The 16,277-nt window shown below is 31.8% G+C and overlaps 1 protein-coding gene and 1 long non-coding RNA gene across 51 annotated transcripts in view; one reads left to right on the top strand and one right to left on the bottom strand.

Moving 5' to 3' along the window:
* LOC114124814 (cell adhesion molecule Dscam2) overlaps positions 1 to 16,277 on the top strand; it is a 65,243-nt gene that overhangs the window by 35,129 nt on the left and 13,837 nt on the right. For 16 of the 50 annotated variants that reach the window (XM_050198084.1, XM_050198085.1, XM_050198112.1 and 13 more), the window contains exons 11-12: positions 54 to 215; positions 6,080 to 6,367. In XM_050198084.1, coding sequence (XP_050054041.1) covers positions 54 to 215; positions 6,080 to 6,367 — 450 coding nt within the window. Of the gene's footprint in view, positions 1 to 53; positions 216 to 1,136; positions 1,431 to 2,085; positions 2,383 to 5,511; positions 5,800 to 6,079; positions 6,368 to 6,584; positions 6,873 to 7,689; positions 7,978 to 8,355; positions 8,644 to 9,801; positions 10,090 to 16,277 lie in introns of all 50 variants that reach the window. The other 34 variants (XM_050198094.1, XM_050198105.1, XM_050198074.1 and 31 more) reach the window with 7 other exon arrangements.
* Positions 12,199 to 13,016, bottom strand: LOC126549309 (uncharacterized). The gene is made up of 3 exons (XR_007603452.1): positions 12,891 to 13,016; positions 12,342 to 12,417; positions 12,199 to 12,282 (listed from the first exon to the last, which is right to left on the bottom strand). It is a non-coding gene; the product is annotated as an uncharacterized LOC126549309 (long non-coding RNA).

The following is a 16,277-nucleotide window of genomic DNA, read 5'->3' as shown; positions in this document are numbered from 1 at the left end:
TTAACATTTTATATTTATTTAATTACATCATCTAAATACATTTTAATTATTAGACAACCGACAACTTCCTATCAACCGCAAGCAAAAAGTATTTCCTAATGGCACTTTGATTATTGAAAACGTCGAAAGGTCTTCAGATCAAGCTACTTATACATGTGTTGCTCGAAACGCTCAAGGACATACTGCTAAAGGAAATCTTGAAGTACAAGTGATGGGTATGTTAATATTTTTTTTTCACATTTTATACATAACTGTTCTTCATATCTACCAAAAAAATTTATTATTTTTATTATACAGTTTTTCTATTTAATACATTTTTAACCAAATTTTGAATTGATATTGTATACATATTGTATAAATTTATCAATTGAAACAAATTACTGAAAAAAATTACAGTCACATATTTTTATAACTTAAGGTCATGACTTTCTTTTTTTCATTCATTTTAACTTAAGAGTTACATTTTTTCAAATAAAAACAAAATTCCCATTTTATAACGAAACTTCAAATTCTTAATAGTAAAATAACAACTTAAATATGAAGAATAGATTATAAAGTATAACTGTTTCAGAAAATTATAATAATTATTTTAAACCTTTAAAAGGATTTATGGAGTATGCACATATATGAAAGTTAGTTTTTAGCTTTCATTAAAAATATATAATTCATTAATAATTATTATTGATGTTGCTTACACAATTTATTGTAAAAATATTATCCAGTTAAAACTTTCCAAAATATTTAAAACTAAATAAATTCTATAGATTTAGATTTTTGATTAACTGGTTAATATGCAACAGAAATAATATATTAACATAAATAATTCATATTATATATTGCACAATATTTATTATTGTGTACATTATATATTATATTTAATATATTTTAAATAGGAACTAGTGGAATTCTTGTAGGTTGTTTAATACCAATATGTCTTCATATGATTAAGTTAGGTTTATCTAACATAGTATTTTGATTCAATGATAATTAATTGTTTATGTATTGACACTATTAGTTTATTCATTACATCTCCAGGTAAGTGAACTTTAGTGGTTTATTATGTATAACCCATTAAGTTAAACCATTTGTTATAATTCTGATGGTATAACAAACACAATATACAATATCATTTTTAGTTCCACCTGTAATATTACCATTTGCATTTGACGGAGAAACCAATGCTGGTGATAATGCACAGTTAACTTGTCATGTGAGCAAAGGTGATATGCCTCTCGAATTATTTTGGACTTTTTTGGATGACAAAAATCATTCAGTTCCACTTCCTGAACTTACTACTATAAATAGGATAGGAAAGAAAATAGCTGTTCTTGAGATACCTGTGGTAACACAGTTTCATCGTGGTACATATGTGTGTACTGCAAATAATCGTGCAGCTCGAGTTTCGCAATTTGCTGTTTTGTCTGTGAATGGTAAACAATTAAGGAGGACAAATAAAAAAATAATGTAGCATGTCTGCTGTACTTACTTACTCTTAACTGTTGACAATGTGACGCTAAATGTTAATTTTTTTAGATTAAAATGATAAATACATAATTCCTCTTCATATTACTTTCCTGTGGTATTAAAAACAATGTATTTGTTATTAGTACCGCCATTAATGAAACCATTTTCATTCGAGGGTGAATCGAATGTTGGTGAAACTGCTCAGCTCACTTGTCATGTAATAAAAGGTGACACACCATTAGAAATAATATGGGTGTTTCAAGGCCCAGATGGTCGTATACAACCTATGCCACAGCCAATAATTGAAAATAGAATTGGAAAAAAAATAACAATGTTAGAGATTCCTACAGTAACAGAATATCATCGAGGAAGCTACTCGTGTGTAGCGACAAATAGAGCAGGAATCGTCAATCAAACTGCACTTTTGATGGTTAATGGTATACAGAGGCGCATATTTTGAAAATTCAAATGTAACAACGCAACATTAGCACTAGCACATTATGCTTTTTGTATTTCTAGTTCCCATTTTTCATGCATTTTTAACTACAACTATATGATAATACTCAATACTAAAAATAGTACTTTTGATTTATTCATAACACCTTATCTTTCAATTTTTAGTACCCCCTTCAATAATGCCTTTTTCTGTTGATGGTGAGTTGAGTGTTGGCGATAACGCTCAGTTAACATGTCATGTAGCACGAGGTGATATGCCTATTAACATCTCTTGGACGTTTCAAAGTGCTGATGGTGGAACAGTGGGATCATTGCCTGAACCTATATTGCTTAATCGCATAGGGAAAAAAATTGTCATGTTAGAAATACCGTCTGTTACTGAATATCATAGAGGCTCTTATACATGCATAGCAACAAATCGAGCTGGTGTTATCGAACACACAGCAGAATTAATGGTCAACGGTAAAGATCATCAGTTCAGACTTGCACAATAGTATTAATATTAATGGCTTCCAGCACTTCTGCATGTTCAGATTATTGTAACCTTGTTAGGTATCGACGTTTGTCCCATCCTATTATTATGATCGTTCATCATAATAATCCTATTTTTAACTTTTTTTTAACATATATTCATATTTTTTTTTTTTTACTGAAATACATATTTAATTAAACTTATAGTGTTTTTATTAATATCCCAAAGGATTTTTTAAATAGTTTTTTCTATGTTTTCAAAGAGTAGGTATTTTATTTATAAAAGTCTTCTTTTTATGAAAATGTAATTTTGAATTCAAAAATTACCATAAATTGCTATTTATCATTATATACCAAATATCAAACCACTAATATTTTTTAAACATTTATGATAATAAATAATAATAAAAATTATTGTACAAGTATATACTATATAATTTATCTAGTAATATATGTTAACATTTGGCATACAAATAAAGCTTTGGAAGTTTAATAATTAATATATATTATTAATAATATATAATAAGTTATTTTACAGAAGTATCTAGACAACCTATTATTTTAATCAATTAAATATTTGATGATTATTGTTTGTTACCATTTTTCCATCACAATTCTCATTTTTAACAGACTCTTCTATGTTATTCCTGTTGTTCTCAAATATTTCAAACAATATCACATATAATGTCTTTATAATAAGTTTATAAATATATAAATATTGTTCCCAGACTTTTCTTCAATATTCTATGATTTCTGAAAATTATTTTAGGATTTGTAATATTTATATCAAATTAGTAGTAAGTGCCTCAATTTTAAACTTCTTGAAGTATAAAATATTTACAGTACTTCCACGTATCAGACCATTTGAGTTTGAATCAGCAGTATTTGCTGGTGAACCAGTGCAACTAACATGTTTTGTCACTAAGGGCGATAAGCCATTACGGATATCATGGTATTTACACAGTAAAGAATTGACATCTCAAACTGGCATTACAACTAGTACAATGGGAGATAGAGCGAGTAGTTTATCTATTGCTTCTACGGGTCTTTCCAACGCTGGAAATTATACTTGTGTAGCTCAAAATGCTGTTGGAATGGATTCTTATTCCGCATATTTGGAAGTAAATGGTACAAACTTGGACATAATTTGATACTCAAAATATTTGTAACAAGTCAAAAGCTTTTTTTAATTGTTGATCTGGAACTACTAAATTAATTTCGATGCAACCAATTGAGACGTTTGGATTTTTATGCTCTTGTAGTTAGTTTGTGATAAGTATGTAACATATTCCTTCATTCTTTTATCCTATACATTAATATTATCATTTATGGTTTTTATTTTTTATTAATATAATATTGAAAGAGAATATTTATGCAAAATATTATCTAATTCAAGATGATTTAATTATTAGATATCAACTAATTATATTGTGAGATTTATGATTTAAAATTATAAAACAAACATTAAAAATTCTAGTACCTCCACGTATCAGACCATTTGAGTTTGAATCAGCTGTCTATGCTGGTGAACCAGTTCAGTTGACTGTCTAGTGACGAAAGGTGATAAACCTTTAAGGATATCATGGTACTTGCAAAGCAAAGAATTAACAGTTTCTCAGACTGGTATAATAACCAATAATCTGGGTGATCGAGCTAATAGTTTGTCAATTTCCTCGGCTGGTATCTCCAATCGTGGAAATTACACATGTGTAGCTCAAAATGCTGTTGGAATGGATTCTTATTCTGCATATTTGGAAATAAATGGTACAATATAAAATATTGTAAAACATTTTTTTGTATTTCTATAAACATTAAGTAATTTATGTACATTAATGCTTATCGCAATACATACATTATACATTCTTTATTTCCCTGTAATTTCTGTTCGAGTATATTCCTCATGATCCTATCACCAACTAAATAAATAATAAATAGAAATCATCAACAGTATAAGTAATGCTTGTACGTATATAATATATATTATAAAGGTACCCACGTGAGTTTGTAATAAAAATTAATTATTGAAAACATGACACTTAAAGCTGAAGTTGATTTTCATGATTTCCAGTTCCACCTCGAATAAGACCATTTGAATTTGAGTCAGCAGTTTTTGCCGGTGAACCAGTACAAATAACATGTCTTGTGACAAAAGGCGATAAGCCTTTAAGAATATCATGGTATTTCCATTCCACAGAACTTACATCATCTCAGACTGGAGTTTATACTAGTTCTATGGGTGATAGATCAAATATTTTATCCATTCCTTCTGCTGGTCTTCCTAATGGTGGAAATTATACATGTGTAGCACAAAATGCCGTAGGAATGGATTATTATTCGGCATACTTAGAAGTTAATGGTACAATAATATTAGGTTTAAATAAAACAGTTGCTTATCGTATGATTATATAATTTAATGGTGGCATAATTTATTGTTTTAGTAGTTTGTTTTTCAATGAATAATTATCACACTATTTTCCTTTTCATCCTTATTATAAAAATAGGTACTAAATTAACAAAATAAATTTACAAAACTAAAAAAAAAACATTTGACTTAGACTCCTTAGTCTATTGAAGTATAGAATATTTTATTATATATCGTGTATCTCTGTACACCAGGCAAAAATTATAATATAATGTAACACAGGTAAAATAATACATTAGAAAAGAAATTATTGATACATAAAGGTATATTTGTCATACAAGTGCACAAAAATTACTATAGATCATTCGGCATTTAGCTATTGCCGATGATCAAAATATTGTTGATGAGCAGCAACTTTAAATTTGTTTATAAATTATTATTCTTTAAAACTTACTTAATTACAAAATATTTTTAATATTTTAACCTAATTGTTTTAAAAAAAAAATGATTGTCAAATCAAATATTATCTTTTAACTATCAAAATATAAACTAAAATTAATCAACTAAAAATAAGTACTTATATTCACAATAGTTAATAATTTCAATTTAAAATACATAGGTATAAAAAGTATTCTTAATAAGACTGTTTGTGGGAAATTATGCAATTGTACCAGAATAATGTTTTATAAATATTTACATAGAGTTGACTAATATGATTTATAATATGTATAGAAATCATTATCTTTAAATATTTACAGTATGCCCGAAAATCTTACCATTTTCATTTGGTGAAACACCAAGCAATGCTGGTGATTCAGTGCAAGTTGTCTGCACCATTGTTAAAGGCGACAAACCTTTACGTATTAGTTGGAATTTTTATGGGGAAGAGTTATCATCTAATATGGGTATTACTACAACGCCTGTAAGTGATTCGATGAATGTCTTATCTATACCTTCTGTCGGGACACCAAATCGAGGAAACTATACTTGTGTAGCTAAAAATTCAGCTGGATATGATTCGTTTACAGCTCAGCTGTTGGTTAATGGTAGAAAATTTCAATAAAATTAGTATGCTTATTGTGTATGATGCAACAATCCTTTTCCAGTAGCTGTCTCTCCTCGAGGTAATTTGACAAAAGGTTTCTAACTAATTTATTTATTTGTCAATACATTAAACAGGTATTAGGGTTATCATCTAAATGTTAAAAAGTATTAGTTAACTTATTACTTGGTGATAAAAACATAATTTGTTTTCATGGATCATCATTAATATAGATAACTTACCTAAAAGTTATATTAAGAATAAGCTAACAAATACGTTTGCAGTTCCACCACAAATCATGCCATTTTCATTTGGAGATAATCCCAGTAATGCAGGTGATAAAGTTCAAGTTGGATGTACGGTTGCTAAAGGTGACCAACCGTTACGTATAAGTTGGAATTTTTATGGCGAGGAACTATCGTCAAACATGGGCGTTAGCACCATGGCTATTGGAGATTCAATGAATGTTTTATTTATTCCATCTGTTGCTCCTTCGAATCGTGGAAATTATACTTGTGTAGCAAAAAATCCTACTGGATATGATTCATATACAGCTCAACTTTTGGTTAATGGTATACATTATACCTATACTTTTGATTACATATGCAACTATATTTTGTAGTGCTATAATTCTGAATCCTATTTAATCCTTTTATCGTTTGAAATAGTATATACTTATGTGTTATGTACTAAATAAAACAACAAAACTTAAAAATACTGTAATTTTATTAGATTTGAATTGTTGAATTGATTAGAAAATATGCACACATATTTTTACTTTCTATATAGTGCGTCCAAAAATATTACCATTTTCTTTTGGCGATACTCCTAGCAATGCTGGAAATACTGTTCAAGTTGCATGTACAGTCTCAGAAGGTGATAAACCGTTACGTATTAGTTGGAATTTCTATGGTGAAGACTTGTCATCAAACATGGGCGTTAGTACTATGCAAGTTGGAGAATCAATGAACGCTTTATTTATTTCATCAGTTGCTCCCTCAAACAGAGGAAACTACACTTGTGTTGCACAAAATTCAGCTGGGCTTGATTCATTTACAGCTCAACTTTTAGTTAACGGTATCCAATATTACCTGGATTTTAACTATTTGTATATGTGTATTTAGTGCAGCACTTTTTATCCTACACCTGTCCTGATAGCGTTTTAAATTAAACGTATAAATCTATTAGGTATAGAAATATAATTATTCTATAATCATAATAAAATAATTCGTTGTACATAATTACTAAAAAATTATATTTTATTAAAAAGTATAAAAAATGTACAATTTTATAGAAATTATGTGAATCAACCATTTGGCAATATTATGTATTAATTCTTACAGTACGTCCTAAAATATTACCATTCTCTTTTGGTGATTCGCCTAGCAACGCTGGGAACCCTGTTCAAGTTGGATGTACTGTTATGGAGGGTGATAAACCTTTACGTATTACTTGGAATTTTTATGGTGAAGAATTATCATCAAACATGGGTGTTAGTACTATGCCTGTTGGAGATTCGATGAATGTTTTGATTATACCATCAGTGGTCCCTTCTAACCGCGGGAATTACACTTGTTTAGCAAAAAATTCAGCTGGAAATGATTCTTTTACTTCTCAGCTCTTAGTAAATGGTAGTGATTTTTACTCTCCAATTTAGAGTAACTATTAGATTTACTAAAATATTATAAATGCATACTTATATTTTTACTTTTTAGATCACTAGTTTTTGAATTTGTTTTTACGATTTCTTATTTACCTATGCATATATTTCCTATTTTAATACTATGGAATCATGATTGAAAAATCCTTTAAAACTAATAAAAATAACATTTATTTGGGTGTAGCACATGTCAAACATTTCAATTTACATATTACTAAGAACTGCTTATTTCAGTATTACCAAAGATCGTACCGTTTTCATTTGGTGACGGCCCGGTAAATTCTGGTGAATCAATTCAAGTTGTGTGTTCGGTTTCAAAGGGTGATCGTCCGATGTCAATAACTTGGAGTTTTTATGGTGAAGCGTTATCATCCGATATGGGTGTAACCACACAAATGTTGGGAGATGCAACTAATTTTTTGTCTATTCCTTCGGTCGGTCCTTCAAATCAAGGAAACTATACTTGCATCGCTAAGAACAATGCTGGAATCGACACATATACTTCACAGCTTGTGGTCTACGGTATTAAATAAAAAAAAAAAAAATGGGGAAATCGGGCGTGTTAATAAAACACCAGCAGCATGATCAACGCGTTTAAAAATAATCATCTAGTTTATCATGGAGACACTAACAACAGCACCGCAGCTTAATATTCCTATTATAATAACAATAATTAGAGGTACTTAATATAATTTTTTAGACCGATCACAACTATCCTACTAGGTATATTAGTTTATAGATCAATATTGGCATAGATACTATCATTGCGCTGATATAAATACAAATCATAAAATATTAATTTTTAGTTTATAGAATTCTCCTTATAATCACCACACGACTCAACTTTTATTATATTTATACACAAATGAGTGTTTCGACGTTATTGATAATCATTTTTAGTATTACCCAAAATATTGCCGTTTTCCTTCGGAGATGGACCCGTCAATGCCGGCGAGTCTGTCCAACTGTCTTGTTCGGTGGCCAAAGGCGATAAACCCATGTCGATAACTTGGAATTTTTACGGCGAAGAACTGTCTTCTCACATGGGTATCACCACGCAAATGTTTGGTGACACGACAAATTTTTTATCAATTCCTTCAGTCAGTGGCTCTAATCGGGGAAATTACACTTGTGTTGCTAAAAACTCGGTTGGGCTCGACTCATTTACATCTCAACTAATGGTCAACGGTATAATAACGAATTATTTTTGAATTCTTCGCATGTCCCGTTATACATTATAAACAATTAATATCTTATTGTTCTCCGCACAACGCTTACATCAGGTGGTGAGTTTTTCCTGTAATTTATCCCATTTAACAAATACCGCGATCTTGTCTCCTCATTATAATTAATGTTTTATCGTTTTCTACATTAAATATTGTCGATATTAGCATAATAAGACACTTGTAATGATGTTTTTCTTAAAAGGTACCATATTTTAATTCATGTAATATATTTTTATTTCGATATTCTGTATCTATCAGTTACCTATGCGAAAATCTAAGAAGACTAACGCCCGCTACATTTTTCGGTTTTTAGATTTTATTTTCATGAAATCATGATGTATAATGTACTCTTATTGGTGAAAATTTTACATTTAGCAACTTATTATTTAATCCAGTCGTTTATTTTTTCACAATTATTTTCTAAAATGTGTAAATTATTGTTTTATGGTATTGTAGTCCTACCACATATCGTCCCATTTTCTGTTGACGAGAAAGTAAGGTCTGGCGATAGTATACAGTTAAACTGTCACGTTTCGAAGGGAGATAAACCTCTAGAACTCAACTGGTTATTCAACGACGACGAACTCTCCTCAGAATTGAGCGTGACGACAACCAAACTAGGTTCAAGTTCTAGTGTACTTACCATAGGTACCGTGTCTGCTGCACACACGGGAAAATATACCTGTATAGCTTCTAATCGAATCGGATCTTATAACTATTCAACGTACATAAACGTCGATGGTACACATTTTAATTTGTAACAAAAATTTTGCTTGTGATTTATAGCGTTACTTTGTGTAATGGTGTAGCCTTTAAAATTTAACGTCTGATAGTTTGTTTGTCGTCTAACATTTTTTGATAACTGATAATTAGTACATGTATTGTTTATAGTTTTGCCCGTAACCATTTAATTCAAATTATTCCTTTAAATCGTTCCATTTATTTTGGTCGATAAACCTATAGGCTATAACATAAAGATGCTGAACGTATAACCATAATGTGTTTCAGTAATCTCAAAGTTTGTAAGCGATTACCTAATTACTTAGTATTGTCCACTCTTAACACACATTATAAAATAAATGTCTTTTTATTTGTACACATGAATAATTTAATTTCGAAGTCCCGCCCAAGATGACTCCTTTTTCGTTCGGTGGTGATATACCCAAAGCCGGTGAAACTATTTCAATCCAATGCACCGTGTCTTCCGGGGACATTCCTATTGAGTTCGCGTGGACGTTCAACGGTAAATCGACCAGTGACTTGGCGAACGTTTTTGTCTCTAAAAACGGACGTCGAGTCAGTTCGTTAACTGTGGAATCGTTGACGGAGAAAAATGTGGGAAATTATTCGTGTCTTGCCAGAAATTTGGCGGGCGAAACAGGGCACACCGCTTCGTTGTATGTGAACGGTAACTACTCACTGAAAAAAATCCGGGTTACAGAGTCGTTGTAAATTTATATTATATGTAGGTATAGACTTAGCATGCTCACCGTATAACAGAAAACGTTGTAGATATAGTCAATTTCGTGTGTGGAACGATATTTTTAACTACTGTGGGTGATAATGATTCTGAATGAAAAAATCTCATTTTTTGTTTGTAGTTTTTCATTGTTTTTAATATAATATAATCGGAAGCAAAATAACATTTTCTTAAATTGTTGACGTGTTTAAATAAAAATATATACTAAACAGTAAAGTTTTCTAAGCTGCAAAATCTAAATTTATTGATAAACAGAAATTTGTTCAGAATTGTATGGTCCAAGTGCTAATTTTTACCCTTCTCCTTAAATACAAATTAACTATAAACTTTAAATTTTGATATTACTTATTGATAAATAAAAAAAAAAAAAAGTATCGACATTCAAAATTCATAAATAATTAAAAAACGTCAAACATGTTATCCTACTTCCGACTGTAAAATCAAAAATATAGAAAAAATTAGTTTTGTTATTTTAATAACACAACATCTGCTTGGACCTTTACTCTTTAGTGTAGTCTTTGTCGTTTAAACCTATAATCCCATATACTATTACTTCACATTTAGTGACGATAATTATTTAGTCATTCCGTACTTATACCATACGATTCTTGTATCGCAAAACACTACCTTTCTAACTAACTAGTGTTTTGACCAGAAAAGGACGATTCTATAAATCCGGGAAGGTTTTTATAACTGTTAATATAGGTATATAAACGATTCCACAATTCCACATAATTCTATATGCAACATAAATAACTATTACACTTGTTTGCTATCATTGTTATGAAATAAACAAGCCTGGGCATAAACGAGTTAAAAAGTTAAAGTTAAGTTAAAAGTTAAGTTAATTTTAACTTTTTAACTTAACTTTTTTGAATTTAATTTTCATTAACTTAATTTTTAACTTAATTGATGTTTATTGATATTAACTTAATAAATAACGAGTTATTTTTAATAAAATCTAAATTACGTTATTTTATAAATAATTAAATTATAAATAAATCTAACCTAATGCTAACATATAAAAAAATAACTTTTTTTTAACTTTTAACTTATTAAAAAATTAAAATAATATATGTATAAACTTTTAACTTAACTGAGTTAACCAAAAATTTTATTAACTTTTTAACTTAACTGAGTAACCAAAAATTTTATTAACTTTTTAACTTTTAACTTTTTCTTATGATGCATATTAACTTAACTTAACTAAGTTAAAAAAAATCATTAACTTGCCCAGCCTTGGAAATAAATAATAATTTTATAAGTTTATTATATGATAAATTAAAAGTAAAAAGGAAAAATATCACGAGAACCAGTTATCAAGTGTTGTTTTCAAAACAGCAGTCGTCTATTGTACAAAAAAATAAATATTTTGTTAGTAGGTACATGTTTTTTTAGTAGACAACACGTTAAATTTAAACACATGCGGAATTTAGCTTACAAAAATTAAATTTGAGGGATCGTATATTTATAAAATGGTTATTAGAATTTATACATTGTTCTGCAAAATTACCGGTTAGACGTAGATTCACTGAAACTTATCTCAGATTGCGTTGGGTAGAAGTTTATAGAGTAACAAATGCATTGATACAACACATGCAGTACCTACACTATAACAACGTTATGTTTATACCACACGCATACCCATACACATTATATTGTATTCCGTTGGACTTACGGTGGTCCATTTCTCTTTCTTTCTGTTCCTATCCGGTGATTTGCATTATTGTTTATGTTTGTTGGTCTGTTCACCTGCAGTTTTCCCGAAAATAAAACCGTTTACGTTCGGGGACACGCCAGTCTTCGCAGGACAGTCTGCCCAAGTGGCCTGTTCGGTTTCGGAGGGAGACTCTCCATTAGAGTTGTCGTGGACATTTGACGGTTCCCAGGACGTGTTCGGTCTGGGAGTGTCTGTGTTGAACATTGGCATGAAAACTAGTCTGTTATCGATCGATAATACCGACTCTGTTCATCGGGGAAATTACACGTGCCGTGTCACGAATCGCGCAGGCCAGGCATCCTATACGGCCGGCTTAAACGTACACGGTACCTAATACTTACAATTGGTTTGCATTTTACGCGGGTCGCTACGTTTTTCAGCATGTGACGCGTACTTATCAGCTGCAAGTTGCAACTAAACATTTTATTACCCGCATACACCCTTGGCTCTTATAACCTACCAGAGGCTCGAAGCAGTGGTCGAACTTTTATTGTATTATTTTGTGTTGCGTTGTTGCATTTCGTCCATACTTCGCCCTACGAAAATATAATACTATAATACCGTCGTGATTAGAGTTCGGATTTACTTATATAATAATCATTTTTTTTTTATGGGACATTTTTATAATTTTCCGCTTTTAATTAAATTTATTGAAGAGTCCAATCCTGTTTTTCTTAATATTCCTCTGTTCATAAAATCAGAAATTCCTAATTATTTTATTATTTACTCTTCTTAAAAAGTGCTATCGTTATTCCCTGAGCAAAGTGGTTTTTTGAGAAAAATATCGGTACCTTATAGTAAACTATGCTCATTTTATTAAATTCACGTCTCAGCATTTTAATGGTAGGTATGCATAAATCCGGGCTATATTATATCAACATATATATTATATTCGTTCCTATCAAGTTTAAGATGTCAACCGATTACCTCGAGATTAAAGAAGAAACCATAACCATTTTTCGTTTCTTTTTTTACTGCTACGTTCTTATTTTTTATTTTTTTTTAGTACCTCCTCGTATTGTCCCGTTCGCGTTTGATGAGCCTATATATTCCGGCCAGTCGGCGCAAATCACATGCTTGGTGTCCGAGGGTGATGCCCCTTTGAATATATCTTGGTGGTTTCGCAAATCCGACGAGTCTGAACTGAAACCGTTACCCAGTGGCATATCGGTGAACAAAATGGGTAGTAAATTGTCTATGCTATTCATTGAGTCTACTTCTTCATATTTCGCCGGGAATTACGCGTGCGTCGTCGAGAATCGAGCCGGGAGTTCTAAACACACATCCGCGTTGAACGTCCACGGTAAAACGACGCTACTGTGACCTCATATCTAATACATCTAACAGCTCAATAGCTTGAATGAATGCTTTTTGTTATTGGAATGCGTATATAAGATCTGTTATATTTCCCTTTATGTGTATCATATAACAAGGACGGGCAACTTATGGCCCGCATCGAGTTCACTAAAACATGTACAAACAAAAAAATTATTTTAATGGCATTTTCCTTTGTTGATTTTTACGAAAAAAAAATTACAAATATATTATATTATTTAGGTAATTATTTATTATAAATTGAAAATAATAATCAGTCAAGAATTTTTTTTTAAATTTTATCATAACTTAACATAAAATACTAAGTTAAGAAGTAAGCTTTATAATATGTCATTTATTTTTATTTTTATTTAGAAAAATAATATTCAATGTAAAATAAAATAATATATTTTTAGAATTTTTATAAAATTATAAACAAAGGAATAAAAATAAAAAATTGTGATTCAAATACATACACAACCCTCAGACTTTTTGGTTTTTGAAACCAACCCTTCGATAGATTTTTGGTTGCCCGTCCCTATTATATAATATGTTATTGCGTCCAGCTGCAGCCTTTTCCGCGCGCGCGCATACCACTGTATTCACAACGTACGATTCGCGCTCGCGATGTATACACAATATATACACTGTATATTGTACAGACAAAAATGTCGTTTTTTATTCCGTCCGCAACCCGTGAGAGGACATCGATTTTTTTTTTCTGAAAATACGATTGTATTTTAGACCGTAAACCATTTTTTTTTTGTTTGTTTTCAAAATTCGATTATTCTTAACTCTGCATAGTAGTTAGTCATTGCGTCACGGCGATCAGAAAACACGGAAACCTGAGCAAGTGTACCAGCTAGACTACTTACTGTAGACGGTCGACCGCTTGTGTTTCAGTTGCCCCCCGAATAGAGCCGTTCAGCTTTGGCGATCCTGTGTACGACGGACAGTCGACGCAGGTAACGTGCTTCGTTTCGGAGGGCGATGTGCCGTTAGACTTGTTCTGGACGTTCAGCGGCCGCGCTGGCCCGACCGTCTCGCCGCTCCGGGGCGGCGTGTCCGTTAACAAAATGGGAAGCAAGGTGTCCATGCTTTACATCGACGCCGCCTCGTCGTCCCGTCACGCCGGCAACTATACGTGCGTCGCCACCAACCGAGCTGGTCGCGCTGACCGCACTGCCGCGTTAAACGTCCATGGTAAAACTGCACAGCGGTCACACTACCATCGCAACCTTTACCGCGGTTAAACTGGTTGTCACCCATATACCTGCCTATTATTTTATTATATAGTACATACCACGTTTATATCCGGACAAACGTTTGTCCTCGATGGCAGAACCCCGCCGGTTTATATTTGAACATGTGCCTGTTGTGCTTTATTACGTAGACGTTGTTCCGGTATGACTTATTTTACCATCTTCCATTTTTTCCAACGTCTCGAAAACCGTTAATGCCATACACGGTCGTACTTTTTGAGTTCTGCTCCCCTCCCCCAATCTTTACTATGACATGGTGGGTCGGCTGATAAGCATTTCCGCTTATATGATGCCTTCACTCATTTCGTACAGCAACAAGAAATGTATTAGGTTGTCAAAATAATTGTTAACCACAACCTTTAGTTTAAATGCCTATTTTAATTCAAAACAATATATTTATTAAACCAACAATGAGATGTTTGATACAATTTTTAAGTCTTATCATTTTTTTCTCGATCGAATATCGACTAACACATCTTAACATTTTTTTAGTATTTTTCGTACTTATTAAAACACCCCCCCCCCCCCACACACACACACACTACACACGTTTAATACGCTATTTTCTAGTTATAAATTAATTTTTTTTTTAGATACACTCTTTAATGATGGAATAATATCTCTTGTTAAGATCACAATAATAAAATTAAAACTACAAAATGTACAGTTATTAAAACAATTGTATATCTAAACATAATTCCGCATGAATACGTACCAGTTTGTCGTAGTTCTTTCTACCTATCTGCAGTCTTTACAACTATTATGATAGAGAATTTGTACGTTGTTATATTTTATTCGAAAATCGGTCGGTGGAAGTTTTTTCGGTTTCATTTCACTGCGAGAAATGACGCCTTTGACGTCTTCAAATAATATTTTCGTATCTTCTGTTTATTTATTTGTTTTCAGTCTCGTATCGCACGATTGAGTTACATTGTTACCATATCATTTTTAATTTTTTTACTGATGTCCTCTGACGATGGTTTTTTCGTGCGCGGGCGCGTGTGTGTGTTGCAGTCAAGCCGGAAGTTGAACCGTTCTCGATTACCGATAGTACGTTAAATGAAGGGGGATCGGCGAAAATCTTGTGTTCCGCGTCGTCCGGAGACACACCGATGCACTTCTTGTGGACCGTCGACGACCGTCTGTTGACGGACGTGGCTAACGGGGACCATCTCAAAGTGCAGCGGTTGGACGAACTGACTTCGTTGCTTTCGTTGACCAAGGCGTCACCGGAAGACGCCGGCAACTATACCTGCGTCGCACAAAACGAAGCTGGTTCCGCTTCGCGTACGGCTACTCTGAAAGTCATGGGTAAAATAATAATATACGCCTGCCTATAACACGATATTGTAATTGGGTACCTACTTCTCGCAAGTAATTCGTCGCGTCTTTATTTCGTGGTTTTACTTTTTCTTTTTTTTTTTGACTTTCGACGGTATAAAAAATGGCGATAATTCGATGTACTGCAAATTTACGAGTATGTTTCGTTTTCTGTGTGCCGTAAGCCAGTCTTTACCTAACCTACATGCGTGTAGTGAAAAACGAAAAACATACACGTTATCATAATATAATAATAATAAATTATGTCCATGGGATGTATGCGTGCGAGTTTCGGACTATTTTCAATGTGGACCGTCACAATCTACACGGGTTTCGTGTGGTATCGATAAACTAAACACACAAATACTTTTAAAATAATATGATCATCGCATCTACGACCTGTCGAAAGTTATAGGAGTTATCGTGCCCATTCTATGTTTTAATGATCGCGCATTAAAAATTCAAAAGAATACTACTCCTAAATTGAATCCAGCCGTTAT

This window comes from Aphis gossypii, chromosome 1 (assembly GCF_020184175.1).
Source record: "Aphis gossypii isolate Hap1 chromosome 1, ASM2018417v2, whole genome shotgun sequence".
Classification (NCBI taxonomy): domain Eukaryota; kingdom Metazoa; phylum Arthropoda; class Insecta; order Hemiptera; family Aphididae; genus Aphis; species Aphis gossypii.
This window is presented reverse-complemented; position numbering and strand designations above follow the sequence as displayed.